At 40.1% G+C, this 20,191-nt stretch overlaps 2 protein-coding genes across 2 annotated transcripts in view; one reads left to right on the plus strand and one right to left on the minus strand.

The window, feature by feature from the left end:
• The window catches only part of LOC128743855 (angiotensin-converting enzyme), a 257,876-nt gene that overhangs the window by 14,637 nt on the left and 223,048 nt on the right, over window positions 1-20,191 (plus strand). The gene's annotated exons all lie outside the window — the stretch shown is intronic.
• LOC128743858 (uncharacterized) lies at window positions 8,648-14,461 on the minus strand. The gene is made up of 2 exons (XM_053840540.1): window positions 14,450-14,461; window positions 8,648-9,694 (listed from the first exon to the last, which is right to left on the minus strand). The coding sequence occupies exons 1-2, from the start codon at window positions 14,459-14,461 to the stop codon at window positions 8,648-8,650; spliced, it is 1,059 nt and encodes a 352-aa protein (XP_053696515.1).

A 20,191-nucleotide genomic window follows, 5' to 3' on the forward strand; every position in this document is an offset into this window, starting at 1 on the left:
TAACACTAATGGAAGTACAATGGAAAAATTTTGGAGCCAAAATTAGCATTTCACCATCGGTTCCGGACTATCCGGTATCCGGGTTTTGGGAACATTTTTGGATTACAGGGTAATCATCTGCCCCGAGTTACCCCGTTTTATTGTTCATTATAAATACCGGGTACCGGATTATATGCGACTGACGCCCCATTATACTTCCATTTTTTATCAATGCATTATTTTATCAACGCGATGTGATTTGAGGTGCCGCATGGTGAATTATCTCAAAAGCCAAAAATGTCCCCCGAAACTGGTACCGGATGACCCAGTACCGATGGTAAAGTGGCCATTTGGCTTCTAAATGACATTGTTTTACTTCCATCAGTCTTATTTTATCAAGTCGATGTGATTTGATATGTCGCATTATGAGTTATCCTAAAATACAAAAATGTCCCCAAAAACCGGGTACCGGATGTTCCAGGACCGATGCTGATGAAGCCATTTGCCTTCAACATGTTTTTATTATACTTTCAATAGTCTTATGTTATCAATGTGATGAAATTTGACGTGCCGAAATAGAAATCATCCTAAAATTCAAAAATGGCCTCAAAAACCAGGTACCGGATGTTCCGTAACCGATGGGGAAGTGGCCATTCGGGTTCAAAATGTCCCCATTGTACTTCCACTAGTCTTATTTTATCAAGCCAATGTGATTTGATGTGCCGCAAAATGAATTATCTCAAAATATAAAAATGTTCCCCGGGACCTGGTAGTGGGTGTTCCGGAACCGACGCAGAAGTGGCCATCAGTCAACAAATATTCCCCAACATACCTTGGGTGCTAGTTTTTGGCCATATCTTTCAAACGAGGTAAAGAAAACGAAATCCGAATTGAAATTGGATGAATGAGAGCAATTTCAAAACTTGGGTCGTTTTCGACCCTTAATGCATAATATGTAACTTTTTTTGCTGTGGCTCTTCTAGATGTCGCTGAAAGCTGAAACTCCCCCACAATGCTAATTTTCCAAAGTTAGAAAAAGTCAGAAAATTTCAAGTCTCTAGCTCTTACCGTTACTGAGTATCAAGCTTTGTAAGTATGCCGATGGATCGAAAACGACCCCAATGCACTAGGAAGGTTAAAGTACCTATTTTAGATACACATTTTTCTGGAATAAATCCAAACCAAGACTAAGAGTCTTAGGTGGAGTTTTGGGTGAAGCCATTTATTTAAAAATGTTTGCATAAAATTCCGTGGTGCACGTTTTGACGAATAGAAGGGAATGTTTCTAATTCTTTGGACAAGCATTCTTCAAGCATTATTTGTGATAGTTTCTTTTTAATGTACCATTTGGAGATGACACTCCGTTTAGCAAACAGATGTTAAGAATACGAACGCTAGGCATTGTATGTTAGGCATAATGGGTAGATGGATGTATGTTAGGCATAATGGATATAGAACCGAGATGGATGTGAGGCCAAATGGACGCAAGGCGTACATTAGCTAGGCCGGACAAATATGAGGGTAAACCCAATGTGTTGGTGTAAAACAGGTGTAAAACAAGGTAAGTCGATCACTTTAATTCGAATGGCCATTCCGCCAATCGGCTCCTGATGGGTCATGAATGGTTAGCGCAAGACCTAAGACAAAATTAGAATTGGTTTAGTGAATTTTTTCGTCATTTCGAAGTGATATGGGCAGTTTAGTTCTGATTGATCTTTTCGGAACTAATTCTTATGATATACTGGTTATGGTAGTGGATGCGTTTATTGCCAAGCTTTATTATAACCCTTAAGTTACCATATATGAAATACTTAAAAAAAGTTAAAAAACTGAGCTACCGTACCAATTCCAAGAGTTTTGACATCCATACTACTAGGTTTTATTTTAAATGTTGAGATGACATCAATGTTGCAAATAGAGCAAGCAGCAAACTTTGTCCACCCGTACGTGAGCGAGTGTGAGAAGCTTAGCCTCCAATACTCCACTGAATCACGACGTACGACGAATAACCGCTGCTGCTGTGTGCATACGTTCTGCTACCAGTATACTCGCAAGCGCACAGCCTCGAAGCGTCGTTCTGCTCAGTCCGCTCATGAAACTAACAGCTCGTGAGCTGTCAACACTAGTATGTATGGCAGCAGATTTTATTTTTGTTTTCTCCCTCATTTATACACGCGGGTTAGAGTGCGGGTGTTACGAGCGACTCACGATATTTTCCATTGTACCACCAGGTATTGATCACCCGTCGATCGGCTTTCCTTGCCGTCCACGATTCAAGTGATGTTTTACGTTGACTTTGTTAAATAACAGGTCAGAGAGTGCATCCATTTGTTTCAGTCCATCCAACCTCATCCAGCGTTGCTTAACTATAGTTTCGTCGGAAAACCATGTTCCAGCATTATCTGCCACAGTGCAGTTCGTTTGACTGAATCGTACGTCGCGTTAAAAATAACCACTCCTCTGGCTGCGCAAAATTTATGAGTTTTAAAACGTGACCGTTGGTCGACGGATGAAGGCTATGTCTTCCAATCACAGAACGGAAGAACTCCTCCTGCCGATCATTATTTTCACATCATGTTTCTGGCACTCGTCGTAGAACTCGTCCTTTGCCCTTAATTGTCTATACACGAGTCATCTACGGGCCTCCACCTCTATTTTTGCCGTCCGAACACTACGAAACCCCCCATGGGGACTCGTACTACTTTTTTACCGCCACTGTAGTAGATATGGTATTTGAGAGTAGTGCCTGCGCGGAACTTCCATTCTCCGGAATATGGCCATGGAACACCCTGAATAGCGGTAATCTTCACTCTGGATCGATATAGCTCTCGAGCAAGCAAGCCAGCTCGTGATATTTTGCACCGAAAAATTCCCTAAAATGACCATACATTTTTTAACGTTCAATATTTTTCACCAAATTTGGAAATTTTCCCGAAAATCTTTACTATTTTCCTAATTCTTAAAGATCGTGGCCATGTCCCATGGTCCTGGAGCAATTCCGGTGTTCCTTGGGGGACCGCTTGATTAGATAATTTTGTCAAATTTTCGAAATCTGTTTAAGACATATGGATATTTTAAAGGAAATCATCGACTGTGGTCGTCATATTAGTTACTTTGCTGCGGGGTCGAGCCATGGTAAACGCCATCCGGATTCGGGAGGTCACTGTCAATACGGAACCGGTCCCGTAAGGGGACATTTCAATCTCAATAATATATGTCATGTCGCATATCAAAAAACATCAACACTCGACGAAATAGCAATCGGCTACCATCTCATGTCTCTCGGAGGCCATATGGTTGGTTCCAGTCCCCGGACATGTTTCTTTTCTGATCCAAGCATGGAACGGACTTCAAAAAAACTTGTCCAGGATCTGGAATCGGCCATATGACCTCTAAGACAAGTTTCTTTTCTGTTCCTAGTGTGGAAAGCTGTAGTTTTCTCCGGAGTCTTTTCCTGCCAAATATTTGGTTTCTGACGCTTTAATTTGATAACCCAATGCTCGTAGCCTCCGTTTTTAGTCTAGCGTAGATTACTTCTGCCGTCTGAAGGTTTCTAGTAATGATATGGTATGGTGATATGATATGGTGGTCCGCTTAAACTAGGATCGACTATCCGCCATAACTGTTTGCGCTCGACTGTATCGTGTGCTGCCCTAAAATCCACGAAAATGTAATGCGTGGGCAAGTTGTAATCTCGACATTTCTGGAGGATTTCTCGGAGGGTAAAAAATAACCCGCTTGATATTGCCGTACAAATTCTCTTGCTATTGGGGATAGACGACGGAACAAAATCTGGGAGAGTACCTTAAAGGTGCCGCTTTAATTACAGCAATCGAGCCGATAGATGGAACAAATCACGCCTTTCCTCCCCTGGTATGCCTAGGTTGGGGCATACAGGGGTACGTGTCCCTCCTTCTCTGTAAATTTAATGTAAAGCAAAATACTTTTTGTAACACACAAGTCTGCAGTTTTCAATTTAATCGGCCACTATTTTTGCCATAAGTAAATTAGTTGCGTAAAAATAGTGCGTAAAAAAGTGGAAAAATACGAGAGTGAAAAAATCTGCAAAGAAAAACATAACAACAAAACTTGGAAAAGAGGGACATGAAAAGTTAAAAAGGCAAAAAAAAAACAAGAAAATGGTAGAGAAAATGAAGGGCAACGATGCAAACGATGACATTACAGCAAGAGATGAAAAACGAAATTGAAAAGAAGAAAAATGAGAGAAAAGAAGGAAAAGCATAAAGAAAACGAGGAACGAGAAAGAAAATGAGGATAAATTGGGTAGAAAAGAAGGAAAAAACGGACAAACCCGTAGGAAAAAAGGGTCAAAGAAGGTATAACATGGAATAAAAAAGAAGGAAAAGAGAAAGAGAAAATACGGGAGTAGGAAAATGGAGAAACTACTACATAAAAAGAGGAAAAAGGAAAAAGAGAAAATCTGGAGAAAAAATGTAAACGTTAACATAAAGGATAAAATGGAATAGATAAGTATAACGTAACACAATAGGGGAGAGAACGAAGCAAATGAACAGGTAAAACGGGATAGAAAAGGCGTTAAAAGTGAAAAAGGACGGAAATCGGGTCCGAAAAAGTCGAAACGGGACAGGAAATAAAATAGGAAACAGTAACAGAGACAATGTGCTTGAAAACGAAAAAAACTCGAAAGAAACAAGACAAAAACCGGAATGGAGAAGATTCGCGAGTCAGGAAAATCAACACTATCAACGAAGAGAAAAAACAGCTGGCAGATGTAAAAAAACCGGTAGAGAAAACAAAAGAAATGGGAGAATACGTAAAACGGGTTTAAAAAAGAGAAAAGAAATAGGCGAAACCGAAAAAAAAGTAAAAGGTAAAACGCAAGAGAAAAAACGAAATAAAAGAAGGAAAAACGGTCAAAAAACGAGAATGAACATGGGGCAAAATATGGGAAAATAGGCCAGAAAAAGCAGAAAAGAAAAGCGAACTACAGAAAATGATAAAGCGGAAGAGAAAAGAAGTGGAATAGAGGAAAACCAGAAGTAAAAAACTAGAGAATAGAAGGAAAATCCACAAGGAAATCGTAGAACACAAGAATGAAAATGAAGACAAACTGGACAGAAAAGGAGAAAAATCGAGACAAGTAAAGAGGTAATAACGAGGCAAGTATAAGCGGCCCTGAAAACTAGGTAAAATGAAAGAAAAAACTCGAAAAACGGAACAGGGGAAAACCAGGACAAAGGAATAGGATGAAAAAACAGGACAGGAAAAGAAGAGAAAAAAGAATAGAAAAAAGGATACAGCGGAAAAATGGAAAAACGAAAGAGAACAAGAAAGGGAATACGGGACAGGAAAGACAAGGGAAACGAAGAGAAATCAAAAGGGAAATGAAGAACAGTGAGAGATAAAAAATAAAACCGATAGAGGAATGGAGGAAATCGGGAAAAAGAGGTCGAACGGGCTATAAAAGGATAATGATGGGAGAAAAGGGGTAAAAAAGACAAGAAAAACAGGTAAAACGGATTAAAGAAAAAGGTTAAACGGAAAAGAAAAAGGTGCGAAACGGGAAATAAAAAATGAAAACCGAAGAGGATGGAAACGTGTTAGAAAAAATGGAAAACCGAGGCATCAAAAAAAAGGAAAAACGGAACAGACGAAGGCAAAAAGCCAGAATGAAAGGAGTTAAAAAGAGCTTTTTCTAATAAAACTGCAAATGAAAGAAAGGGGAACAGAAAACATTTTTGTTTTCTTGTTGGAATACGGGAAAAAAAATAATTAAAAACGACAGAAAAATATGAGGATGAACTGAAATGAAAAGAAGAAAAAATGGGCTGGGAAACGAAGAGAATCGGAACAATGAAACAAGATACACGAAATGGAAAAAAGTAAATGAACGAACGGCACAAGAAAGCAGAATACACGGAAAACAAGAAAAGAGGTAAAACATTTGAGCAAATAAGACGATAAACCCTAATTGCAAGTAAAAATCCCTGTTTAATTTCATCTCCATGTTCAGTTTGAAGTAAAATTACTAGTCTAATTTAATGTCCTTGACATTGGCCCCGAGTTCAATTCCATTTTCAACACTAATTTCTAGTCCAGTTCCAATCCAATTGCACCCGACACTCCTGAGTTTTCAACCTAATCGGCCGGTATTTTTGTGATAAGTAATAATAGATTCGCCATGCTCCGATTGAATACTCACTTTTTCCAGACCAAAACATTCTTCTGAAATCGGTTTGCTTATGTCTGGGTACGCTAGTGCTTTCATCTGTTCCTCCGGTAGCTTTTCATTCTCCCAAATCGTGGAAATTATCCAATGAAGTGTCATTGCTAGTGGTTTTTTTTGCCATTTTCCCTGTCGGTATTCGAAGTAGTTTTCACCGGGGTTGGTTATCCAATCTCCGCTAAAGTTGCTTGGATTGCGGCTGGTACTATATGGGGGTAGGGATAGGAGTTACTGGAAAAGAGCCTAAGGACCACTTTAATAGTCTTAATTATATAATAAAGAGATAACCGGTACTAATATGCCTAAATGTATCTTTAACGTTAAATAACTATGAGGTATCTTGTCAGAGGGTTGGCTACAGACAAGACTCTTCTTATACAGCAGATTAAAAAATTTAGTCTGAAATTTTTTTTTCATATGCTTTAAATTACGCCAATTTAAATATACATATTTATATCTAGTGGAGTAGCGCTATTCTGAAACAGCGTTTGCGTTGCAGCTCAAAATAATTTGATGTGTGTCGTGTGTGATATACTAAGTGCTAAAAGAAATTTTTGCCTTGTTATGCTGTTATAAAGTCCAATTATTATATGTTTTGTCAATTTGTGGCCGTTGCCTTCAAGAGCATCAGACAGTTGTTTAATCCAATGGGTATTTGTTCGTATCTGGAAAATTCCATACGGAATGCTGCTGAAAATACTAGACATAACTCTCGCGATTAGTCTATTGGTGCCGCTAGAGTAAGCAAAGTTTGTCTCGGCCGCGCGGTTGGCTGCTGCTGCTGCTGTTGCTGCATATTTTGCCTTTCTTCGCCATAAATTTTATTGCAAGCTGTGTTCATTTTATGTTTGGCCCTCGACGGTGGAATAGATAGAAATGCATAGACATGATTTCGACAAACCTGCTCAGCGCGTTTGGGTAACCGAGTAATGGCTGATGGTTATGATGGCAATGATGATAAAATCGAGCGTCGGCGTAATTACGTTCGATTCATTACAAGCGCGTTACACAATAGTGACACAAGCGCCTCGTGCAGATTCATGTCAGCTGCGATCTGCACCCAATATGCAAGTCTGCTTCAACCCGAACCTGGCAATTGTGTAAAAGTGTAACGACAGACAGAAGCAAAGAAAGATTTCCATGCGTGTATTTCAAGAAATTAACCCAGTTTTAGTCTTACCGTGGCAGAATTACACTGTTTTGTCTTTTCAACAAGTTGAACTAGGCAAAATCAATGAAGTTAAATCTGTGACGAAGCAGCTTACTACCCTGCCAAAATTAACTAAAAAAATTTCGCTTTCCAACGAATGTGACGCGTTTTTTGCGTAACCCCTCCCGGCGCCAGATATACTAATGCGTTTGTTATATGATTGCAACGCCTTTTATCGAATAATTATGCAGGCTTTCCTTTTCACTTTTCGCCAGTCAGCTGGCTCGTCCCCGGTAACCGTGGCATACGCGCAGACTCCGGCGGCAATCATCCGGATGGAAAGTGACTTAATTGAAAACATTACCGGATCGTTTCGGTTTGAATCTTTTTTTTTATCACATCTTTTATTTCAATTTTTTTGGCTCTTTTTGTTTCGCTTCTTTTTAAAAAAAATATAAACAGAACATTACTCGCAAAAAGTATACATATGTGAGGAGCTTATCAGCAAATAAAAATTAATAGGCAACATTCCTCGCTAGTACAATTTTTCTCGGGAAAACGCAATCACATCTGCTTCGGGCAACAAAATAAAACAGCTTCTCTTTTCTTTGCGCGGGCGGCTACGTATGTAATATGTACACGACATTCACTGTAACGTTTTCGTAACATTTCCATTCTGGTTTTGTTTCGTATCTTGTCTGCTTCCAGTACGCTTGTTTCACTTACTAAAAATCTATACAACAAAAAAAAATAGTCATAGCAAAAAGTTTTGGTAACTGAGCATTTTGTGTTCCATTTCGGGTTTGCAAAAGTTTCGGGGAACGAAATTTTCTTATCCGAACCCGAGCCTGAGCCCGCTTTCGAGTGGTGCGTGCGAGCGTGGCTCGGTTCGAAAAACTAAAATTTCCTATTGCTACCGGTTCGGGGAACTGTTTTTTGGGAGCGACTTCGAGCAATCTCCGAGATCCGGTCTGCGACCGATGGGCGGTTCTTGCCTTCCCTTTGCCTGTTTGAGAAGAGAACAGTTCGTAAGCTGTTGGATCGTTGATACCGCTCATCGGCCGCGAGCCGTGTCCTGCTCTCGTAGTGTGCGATCGCTCGATTTCGACTCCCGTTGGGGATGTTTGGTTTTTTTTTTGCGATTTTTGCGTTTTGCGTCAAACGGTCGGTTGATCAGTTTTTACTTTCTCTGTTTAGTTGGTAGGATTTCGCAATTAGTTTGTTAGTGTTAGTTGAGGCGTTAGTTCTTTAGAAACTAAAATCACAAGTTTTGCGATATAAATAATGAAATGATGGGGGCTCTTCTTGACTTAGTGATGCTCATGGAATTCTTGATGTCCTTCCGAGCCGAAGTCGTGGTGTTCCTCGTGGTGGTGGTGCACTGGAACAGGGATGGAAACCTTGACTGGGACTGGGACTGGCTTCTCGATCTCCACTGGAACGTGCTTTTCGATTTCGATGGGGATTGGTCGGTCGACTGGGACCTTCACTGGGTATGGGACGTTCTTGTACACCGGGTACGGGATGTGCTTCTCGACTGGGTAAGGAGCTGGTACGTGCACCTTAACCGGGACTGGCACTGGCTTCTCAACTGGAACTGGCACTGGGCGATCAACGTGGACATGGACTGGGTATGGTACCTTCTTGATTACTGGGTATGGGACAGGCTTCTCAACTGGCACTGGCACTGGTTTGTCAACATGAACCGGGACTGGACGATCGACTGGAACGTGCACTGGGTAGTGGACAATCTTCTCGACTGGGTATGGTTTGTCGACATGAACGGCAACCTTAACAGGGACCAGAACCTTCTTTTCGACTGGGTATGGGGCCGGGACTGGGACCTTTACTGGAACTGGGACCTTCTTTTCCACTGGGTATGGAGCTGGCACGTACACCTTGACGGGGACTGGGTTGTCTACCGGTACATGGACTGGGTATGGCACCTTCTTCTCAACTGGATAGGGAGCTGGAACATGAACGGGCACCTTAACGATTTCCTTGACCGGGTAGTGCACGGTTTTGTACACTGGATAGGGCTTTGGCACTCCAACCTTCACGGGCACGGGGATATGTTTCTCGACCGGCACCGGGATGTGCTTCTCGACCGGGTACGGAACCGGAACCTTCTTGATCACGGTCAGTGTCTTTTCCTCGTGCGTTTCGAAGTGCGGTACGTCGTGCTTTTCCTCGAAACCGCTGAAGCCAGCCCAGTCGTGCAGACCACGTTTGTCCTGTTTCTTCTCCTCGAGGTTCGCCGCTTCGGCTTTGGTGTCATCTACCTTAGCTTCGGCCACTGGTTTCTTTTCATCTTCGGCGGATGCAAGAAGCACCAAGGCAAAAAGACAGACAACCCGCTGGCGAGGGGGAGAAAAATCGAAAAAGGGGTGTAAATATTAGAATCAAATGAAAAGAAATGTGTCAAGCGTCAGTAGAATTAATCGTAAATGGTCTAATAATTCTGTGAAAAATATATTCTGGCCATTCGATATGAATTCAAGCAACAATTTGAGTTTTATTACATTTGAGGCACAGTATAAGGCATCAAGGCAATAAACGTCCTGGAAATATTAGCTAAATCGCCGATTTAAAATCGGAAAATGTATCCGAACTGCGACGAGGCCTTGGAGACAACATAAGGCACTTGATCTTTGAATGTCAGTGAGGAATCAAGAAGCACACGATATTTTTGAATTTAGCCTGTTCATCATGATCTATTTTGTCAAATGCAGCCAACAGATCAGTATAAATGGTATCTACTTGCGAGCCTTTCTCCATTCCCATGGAATAAAAAATTCTTTTTTGGATTAGAAATCTAAATTCGATCAATTTACAACAATTTTATCCCTAATGTTCCGACACTCCTCAGACATTTTTACAGTGAGTCTTCTTGCAACGTAAAGCCACTTTGTACTATTTCATATAAAGTTTTCCGGAATCAACTTCTCAGTTTTCAGTTTCACTGGCAAATTGAAATACGATCCCAAAAAAGTAAAGATTAGGTGCTACATTCTATTTTTGACAGACGGCCAGCTGTTAGACTGCAGTGGTACAATCCCAAATGAAGCTTAAACAGACATTTTTAAATGCATAAAAAGACCGGAAAGTTTGGACTCATAAACGAAGTTTAAAATGACCGAATACATTTTTTAAGGCCAAAATAAGAGTTATTTTCAAATGGTCGAAAAAGTCTGGACAGTAAAGGTTAGAAAAGGTCCTAAAAGTAGCTTATAATGGCCAAAATAGCACGTTTTTAATGGCCAGAAAAATAGCAACATGAAAATTATTGAGCTAAAAATGATCAAAAAGTATTTTAGGAAGTTAAACTTGCTAATGGCTAAAACAAAAATAATCCCAAACGGAGCCAAAATGGCCTAAAACCGCTTTTCAAGACCATTAAATAAAAAATTATGCTAAACTAGATTCAAAATGGAGCCTTTGAAGATCTTAAAGAAGACTTAAAATATCCAAAAAAATATTTTTAAGAAATGGATGAAATGCGAAATGAACCAAATGGACCCGAAAATTGCCACAAAACGGCGGGTTAAGACCAAAAAAAACATAAACAATGATTCAAAGTTGAGCTTAAGAGAGACACTTCTGGAGGCCAGCACATATTGGCCACAAGCTACTTCTAATGAGTAATTTAGGAAATGAAGCCAAAAAAAAATTAAAATGGCTGAAAAGGCTAGATTGGCAACCCTTCTTCGCACAGTAGTTTGCCGTTGGAATTGTTCTTCTACTGAAATGGTTAAAATCCACTATTTTTAAGCAGAATTACGACTTCATTACACCGTAGTAAGTGAATAATCCATTAATAATGACAATGGCTTAACCAGCATCACCTAGAAGAGGAAAATAAACCTCCCAACCATGCTCGCTTAGATCGCGTAACAAAGCAAGCGTTGAGATACTAAGCTGTCAACGGATTAATTCGCTCAGTAGCTGTTGAGTAAAATTGTTTTCAAATGAATGCTATTATGGCCGAAACACTAAGATGATCCAAATTGAGCTTAAGAAGGCGGAAACACACTTCTAAAGTAGCCAGAAGCAAATCTAAAGGCCAAAAAGAGGTAAAATAAAAGAGAATTTCAAATTATACTTTAAATGACCAAAAGCTGCGTCAATACGTTAAATAAAAACAATTTCAAATGAAGCTAAAAAGGACCAGAAAACATTTCCAACACTCAGAAGAAAATATATATAAAGATGATTTTAAATTTCGCTTAAAGTGAAATGAAATGAAAAGTTTTAAACAATCAAAATAGCCAAAAAAGTAAAAAATCCCACGGGGGGCCAAAACGGCCCAAAAAAAGCCAAAAAAGAGTAAAATCAAAATTATCTTAAATTCGGCCTAAGATGACCAAAAGGTGCTTAGAAAAGCCAGAAAGGATCTTAAAGGAGGCAAAAAATATTTTAGGCTGAAAAGAAAAACGAAATGAACCAAATGGATCCAAAAATGGCCAAAAAGGCCACTTTAATGCCACGTAAAAGGAAAAGTGAAATAAAAAATGATTCAGAATTGAGCTTAAAATGACCGGAAAGACACTTCTGCAGACCAGTTTTTATAGTGGCCACTTTTAAAAGCAAATATAAAAAAGAATCTCAAATTAAGCTTCAAATGGTTGAAAAACGCCAGATTGGCAACCCTGCCTTATGCTTGTCAAAACCGTAGCTTGTGATTGTCCAGTGAAATGGATTTTTACATTATTTCCTAGCAAAATTGTGGCTTAATTCGGTGACTTAGTGACTGTGCGTGTAACAATGCACGCGTTGAGTAAGCAGGTTTTGTGAGTTTGTAAGTTTGAAGACTATGAAAAAGAGCTGATAATATAACTACTACGAAGTACTGCAGTAGTTCTATTTAGATCGTAAATTTTTTGGCTGTTGCTCCGCAGTGACGCAATTTTGAAGCTATTTTTGAATCTTTGTTTTGTAACTTGATTTTATCAAAATCGTTCAAGTCTCCTAAAAGCAGCTGCATGATAAATTTCTTTTAGTAATGGAAAAGGATTGAAGTTAAAAAACATCGCTTGAATTATGATAAACCTGTTGTAAACTAATGGTTTGTCGTGACAAATAAAAAAATAAGTTACAGATTTATAATTATCATAAAAACTTGCGGATTCAACTAGGAAAACCCACCCAAAAGTCTGGTACAAATTCCAAATACTAGTGTCCAAGTGTTGAAATCGTAACACCACCCTTGCCGTATAAGTCGTTTCCATCGATTCCGAAGATAGAAGATGACGTTCATTATACTGGCAATCCTGAAAATTGCAAATCTTTACGGCAATTTTGTGAAAATAAGTATGATCGAAACTCAAATGTCCTTCTATTTTGTTCAAAATTGTGTTCAACCATCCTTTTATAGAACTTTTTGACCCGTGTTTTTTTTGGTTTAGTGCTTAGGGTGGCGCCCTTTTAGCTTTGAGTGATACCAAAAAAAGCTGCTTCTGTTCATTTTTCTCTTTAGATCTGTTTTCACAAAATTATACCTTTTGAAAATGTAGGTACATATATTATTTTTTGTTTCTGAGATACAAATTTTTAAATGGTGTTTTGGTTTTACAAGCAATGAAAAGGATATTTTTATTTGTTTTCTTGCAGGTAAAAGCAGAGCACCACGCGTCTCCGTCACAGCAGATTTATTTCATAAAAAAATCGTACTGCAAAAACAAAGAAATGGATATCTTTGAGTTTCTGACAAGCAAAAAACTCTAGAAAAGATATAAAAAGGGTGGTGTTTTTAGTTCTCGTGTCGTAGAATCACGATGTGGTTGTTAGAAAAAGGTCTAAGGGGAAAAATGGATGAAAATGATGATTGGAGTCACCATGATTCAAGCTGGGCTCTCATTTGGACACACATCTGAACCTTGTTAGATTAATAGAAGAAGTTGTTTAGGAAAATTACAAGTTCTAACCAATCCATCTTACTCCGAAGTGGTTTCATTGTTCATTGGTTTAGAATGGAAACTTCTTAGTCCTCCATTTACCTCCTCATGTCAAGCTTTAGACAATTTAGACAATTTTGTCGAACTCGGAACCTGTAGAACTTTGGTGGAAATCGTAAATAATTTTACGCTTTTCCGATTATAACACATCCCATGCTTGTTGTTGTCCAATGATGTGCACACAAGCAACCATAAAATGTGACTGAACTATAAAGTAGCGCTAATTAAAGAGGGAAACACTTCCACTTCATTACACTACAATTTCTGTTTATTTGCTTCCACTGGCAAATGCGCATATAAAATGCATCAAACAGGCCATAAACTGTTACTGAAATGCCATCATCGTTCCACTCATTCCCAGCCGAAGCGAGCAGCGGTGGCGGCAGCGGCAGCGGCGTGGTTGAATAGTTCGATAATATTAACATAAAAGCGCTTCATGCTCTCAATCAGTTCACGTTATCTAACTGTACGGGCGGGTAACGAATCGTGTCGAATCATGTAAATTCGCCCTTTCACACCGTGAAGTGAAAACCTTCGAACACGGTCGATTGAAAAATCACTTTCCTCACACTTTTACTTCATCATTAAACTTTTCCGCTGCTGCCGCTGTACAGAAAAAAAACGAGGCGGTACACGCCCAGCTTTCGAAACGGCGCCCGCCGTGGTGGCTCGTCAGTCAGGCCAAAATATTGACACACACCCGGAAAATCCAAGCGAAATTTCAATCCAGGCAACTGGTTTGAATATTTATTTTATTTAATACTTTTTTCGTCGCTGATTCCACTCATCTCATCTCGCCAGCCAGACAGCCAGACTGTGTGTGAATGACCGCACGATTTTCCCCATGAAATCTAGAGCTGATAAAAAGCCACCCAACTTGTTTCTCCTTTTCGATTATCTGTTCATATTGCTTTGATGTTTTTATTGGATTTTCTCCCGTGATCACACTATATCTCTACTTCAAATAGTCCTTCATTTTTTGTCTATCACAAATTACGGGACACATTTTTTTCAGGTAACCATTCTCAGAACAAATCACTTTGAACAGGTTAAGCACCGCCTGAAAATGTCACTAACTCCTTTTTTTGGTCCTTAACAGAATGTCCATTCAATGAGTACACTTCTAGCCACACCGAGTAGTTCAAGAGCCTTTCTTACCAACAATTTCATATTTAATCCAAGCGAAATGTAACAGTGAAACAAGCAAATAGGTAACTGATGCCAAACTTACCAACCGCGTCAGCTTTTATACCGACTGTTTTTCCTCGGTCTCGCTTGCGTCCCTCGCACCCACCCGGTCGCGGCGAGGTAGGTAGGGTAGCGGGAGGGGGGAGGGAATCGTGGTGATGCCGCTGATCTTGAGCTCTTCGCGTCCGTCGTCGTCGTCGTCGTCCGTCGACGGTGGTGGCTTGGTTTACTTGGCGTCGGTCGGGGTCTCTCGCTCGGTCTCCCCCCTTTCCATCGAACTCGCGCGGTACGGTGCGTTTTCCACCGAGGCCAACCCAAAAGCCGTCTTCGCGCAAAACCTTGCCGCAAGGTGAGCAGTGTGTGTGTGTGTGCCCGGCGCCACCCACCGCCCGCGCGCGGGTGCCAATCCAACCCGGGCGCCCGAAAACGTGAGCCCAAAATAATCGACCCAAACATTGGATTTATTTTTTGCACCGTGAAGCAAAGGGTGCCGGGCGGCAACCGCATTTTCGGTATGTGTGTAATCGGTGCAGTGTAATTAAAAGAGATTTTCATAAACAGCTGAACTACTGAAACTTTTAATATACAGGCTTTGCTGTTGTTTGCTGGTTGCGGCTGCTAACTATAAGTTGCGTCTTTGGTGGTAGTAATTTCTTCACGTATGTCAGTTTTTGGTGGTTTCGCTGGTGTGGCTGGCAAATCGAAATGCATTTCTTTTTCTCCTGCGAAACCGCGGGAGGCGTTTGAAATCGGTTCAATTTTGGTTGCAACCTTTTTTTTCTTAATTACTAATTCTATTGTTTTCATTAGTAATGCTTCCCTGAGCCGGCGCACGGCAACAACGGTGTCTGATGTGCCGCGCGCTGCCAAGAGTTTTCTTGGTCGGTGGAAAATTCGATCGTAAATTTAAATGAGTATCGCATAAGATGGGCTCACTTTCGCAGGTTTCGAGAAATATTTCTCGACTGTGTTGGTGCATTGGATTGCAAGTACAGTTTGTGCATGGATGACTAACAATCGTAACAGTTTAGAGAACGTGTTCCGAATGTTTGAAAACCTATGGAAATATCCTTTAATCTCTCTAACATAGAATCTTCCCAAGTTATGTCTAAAATTAGTAATTTCCAACAACGTGTTATTTTTTTTCTGATTTCAGTTTTAGAGGTTTGAACTGTGCCATTAAAATATCGATCGTTATTCATAATTTTTGCACTAATAGTGTGATTCCCATTTAACTATATTATTTTTAATGCTGCAGTTAAGTTCTTGGTAAAAGTTAAAAGACCATCCTTTTAATTGCAGAGAAAGTCTTGTCATGGCCATACTCGCGTCATTAAGTAAACACCCAAAGTCAAGTTTCAATTTGTGTTAATCAGAAGCTTGCTTTGACGTCCCATATCTTGTAGAATTATAGTGAGATTCTCATTCATCCATTCTGTCTCTCATTGTCCCAATATCGCATTCTGTCATTATCCTATTCTCTCGTTCTACCATTCTCATATCCTTTTCTATCGTTCACTCATTGTCTTATTCTATCATATGAGTAATTCTCGCTGGAACGGGGCCACTACTGACACGAGGTCTTCAAATATTGAAACTTTTGCGCTTAATTGGTTGAAAATGGTTAACCCTGGACCCCTCGTTCGCCAAGAGGCCTAACAAGTTAAAAAAACGTTGAATTTTTATAAATTCATAAATTTCACACATAAGGTTCACAATTTTCACATAATTATTATGATATTTCCAAAATTTGCTATGAAACAAACTACAAACGATACGATTTTGTAAAGAGGCGAGATAGGGTTTATAAACGAAGTGAAAAAAAAATTGACGGCCATCTTAGATTTGGCCGCCATGTTAGATTTGATTCGCCGTTTTCGCCATGATACTCCCAACCGATTTCAATTTTATGACCACCATCGGAAAGCTGAGAAAAAATGCTATAAGAAACATTCACCAAATTACATTTGTAGTGGCATTAAATAAACGAAACAATTTATTATCTGTATCAAGGTTTTCAACTCTCATATATTCCATTCCTTGCTACAGAAAATTAATTGTTTTATTTAGTTAATGCCATTGCACACCTAACTTGATTAATCCTTCTTAAAGCATTTTTTCACAGCTTTCCGATGGTGGTCTTGAAATCAAAATCGGTTGGGGGGATCCTGGCGAAACCGGCGATTTTTTGATAAAATCAAACATGGCGTCCAAATCCAAGATTGCTGCCAATTTTTTTTTGTTCACTTTATTTATAAGCCCTATCTCTCCTCTTTACATAACCGTGTCGTTTTTTGTTTGTTTCATGGCAAATTTTGGAAATATCACGATAATTATATGAAAATTGTGAACCTTGCTACAAATAACCGGTTGTTTTATTCAGTTAATGCCATTACACACCTAATTTTATGAATGTTTCCTGTAGCATTTTTCCTCAGCTTTCCAATGGTGGTCTTAAAATAAATTGGTTTAGGGGCTCGTGGTAAAAATGGCGATTTTTTGATAAAATCCAATATGGAGACCAAATCCAAGATGGCCGCCGAAAAAAAATTTACTCCATTTGAAAGCCCTGTTCTTCTTCTTTACAGAACCGGTCCATTTTTTAGTTGTTTCATGGCAAATCTATGAAATATCACATGATATAGATCTCAAGGTTTGCTCAAAATTCAACTTTTTTTTAACCTGTTAGACCCCTTGGCACACGAGGGGTCCACTATTTCTATGTATCAAAAGTGTAATACTTATTTTTTAATCATTTTCAACCAATTAAGCGCAAAAGTTCCAATATTTGAAGACCTCGTGTCAGTAGTGGCCCTGTTTCAGCGAGAATTACTCATATCTAACTCTCTGATTCTTTCATTCTATCATTTTCTCATTTTATCAATCTGTCATTTTCTCATTCGCTCATCATCTGTGAATAAATGTGAGTCGAATGTAAATAATATCGCTTTCGGTCAATGTGCTTTGCTTGAAAAACAAAAAACATCTGCAAATAAAGTCCACTGTAAAAAATATTGTCGCTAGTGAATTGAGCGTTTGCGCTTGCTAGGGCAGGATGACTCCGCGGTGACACAGCGGTCGGCATTGATAGCGGTAATACTGTAGCTACTAATAACGCGGCATACGGTGCTGCAGCAAAAGAGACCTATGCGAATATAACACGTGCCAATGAAGCAACACTGTCAAAACCGTAAAATCACTGAAGCAATACCGAATGTGTTAACAGATTGTAATGACGCTTGTGGCGCTTTGAGATTAGGCACAAAGGCACAAAGCAACGATGAGCCCCCGTCTCGTTTTACACCGAATCCGACAACTACTAAGAAGAAGGAACAAACTGTTATCATTAGACCGAAGACTAATTATAGAGCCGTTGTGACACAGCAGCGCTATTCGCTCTAATTCGGACATCGAGCTTCTTCCTGTTCTGCTCCCTGAAGTGTCCCTTGATTTCCTTTACCGAGTTATAGGTATCTTGGGGATTTGCTTTTTGGATTCTCGTACAAGAATCCTGAAACTATGAGTAAAGCATTCTGTACGGATCTCATGCAGAATTCTTCAACACGGTTGCAATGCGAGGAATCCTAGAGATTCCGTGCGAATCTTTTTGGTTTGCCCGGGGTGCTGAACATTATGAAGAAAAAGATTGTGATTTTTCACTTGAAAAGTATGTAAATTGTGAATTAAATTCCTGTTTCCGGGACGCAATAATGTTGAAAACATGGTAGTCTCAAATCCCCACACCAGAGTCGCGCTCTTCCTATCTTCGCTCTACAGTCGTCCTGGCCCTGAGTGAGGGTGTGGAGGAGTGGTCTTCCACTGCTTCATCTAAGGCAAGCACAGTGCTGTCTCAAGCTAATGCTGAATGACGGCGGCGACGGGTTGGCTCCATCAGCAGTAGCTGACGTTGCGGCGAAGGAATACTGCTACTGAGGGACACCCTTCTAAAATCTGATTGCATCCGCTTATACTATCAGAATGTTAGAGGACTCCGCATTAAAGTAGACAACTTGTTCATTTCAGTTAGCGCTGCTGGCTGGTAAGACAAGAGATGGGGATGTACTATTTAATTACGGTTTCTAAACTCTTTGAATCCGTTGCACTGAAGAAGTAAGTAATCACCAAACACGAGTTTGTTACAGCCAGTCGTCGATACAGAACTCATAACCGTCTATTAAAAGCGATAGGCCCTTAAACAAAATTCCAAACGTTTTTGTGTCATTCGTTAACGAGACGCGCAAGAAAACTGGACTTCCTGCTTAAATGATACTTGGCGATCAAACTGTCAGTAATACTGAAGACAACTGTAATCTTTTCGCTCAGCAATTCTCTAGTGCGTTTGCTAGTGGTGGTGCTTTAGCCCATGACGCACTGGAAGCTCTGAAGTTCGTTCCTGCAAACTGCCTAAATGCAACTAGTTTCACGCAAAATGAAACTGAATTTGCCTTGAAGCAGTTTGAATCATCAGCGTCTTCTGGGCCGGATGGAATACCTTCGATCATACTGGAGAATTGCGTAACTACACTTTCGAAGCCCCACCTGTCGATTCTTGAGAAAATACTTCCTATGTGCTGGAAAAGACCCTATATATCCTGTGTTCAAAAAAGGAAACAAAAACGATATTATTAAGTATCGCAGGATAACTTTGCTTCGCGCTGGCTCGAAATTGTTTGAGATCCTTATCAGTGACCCGTTGTACAGAAGCGTTGCGCAATACAGCGCAACTGATCTTTGTGGCTTTTTACCTGGCCCTCTCGATTAGCACGAATGTAGCGTAGCTCAGCTCATTTTATCTATAACATATGAAAGGTGGAGCACAAGTTGACACGGTTTATACGGATATCAAAGCAGCGTTAGATCGTGTTGACCACACTATACTGCTGACCAAAAGGGAGCACCTCGGTGCCCCATCTGCGTTTGTCCAGTGGTTGAAATCTTGAAAACCAGTGTATTTCAGTGAAACTAGGGAACACTGAGGATTGCGACTTCTGGAGTACCGCAGGGTAGCAAAATCGGACCCTTATTGTTCTTGCTAAGGAACAAATGAACAAAGTTAAGGACTAAAGTTGACGACCTATTCCTTGCATCTACTGACGGCAACTATGATGTAATAATGCTTACTGAAATCGGTTTGGATGGCTGCATCGATTCTCTTCAGCTGTTTGGATCCACCATTAACGTGTATCGTTGTAATCGTAGCTCGAAGAATAGTGAGTAGAAGTTTTGGTGGCGTGTTGATTTCCGTTGCTCGACAGTTCCCTAGTTCGCTGGTCAACTTAAGACATGGAAATTGTCTCGAACAAGTCTGTGTGTCTGCTGTCATCAAAGGAATGAAGTTTTTGCTTGCTGCAGTTTACATCCCACCTGACAGAAGTAAAGTTATCAAGTTTATCGATGAGCATATTCTCTCAATCCGTGAATTACGTGACAAGGGGTCTTCAGAGGGGAGAATTCTCATTTGTGGTGATTATAACCAACCACAAATTTCTTGGTTTAATGGAGAGGATGGATTACAGTACAACAATTCTCTCCCGCTTCCTGCTGTTAACGCTGCTAGAGTTTCGCAACAACTTGGGTTCATCACAAAAATTTCCCGAGACTTCGCAGATCCCCATTGCTTGAAGGCATTGTACTGCGCGTTGGTACGGCCAATACTTGAGAATGCCTGTGTCATCTGGAACCTGTGTTGGAAACCAAGAATAGAACGTGTTC

Source organism: Sabethes cyaneus, chromosome 3, assembly GCF_943734655.1.
Source record: "Sabethes cyaneus chromosome 3, idSabCyanKW18_F2, whole genome shotgun sequence".
NCBI lineage: Eukaryota > Metazoa > Arthropoda > Insecta > Diptera > Culicidae > Sabethes > Sabethes cyaneus.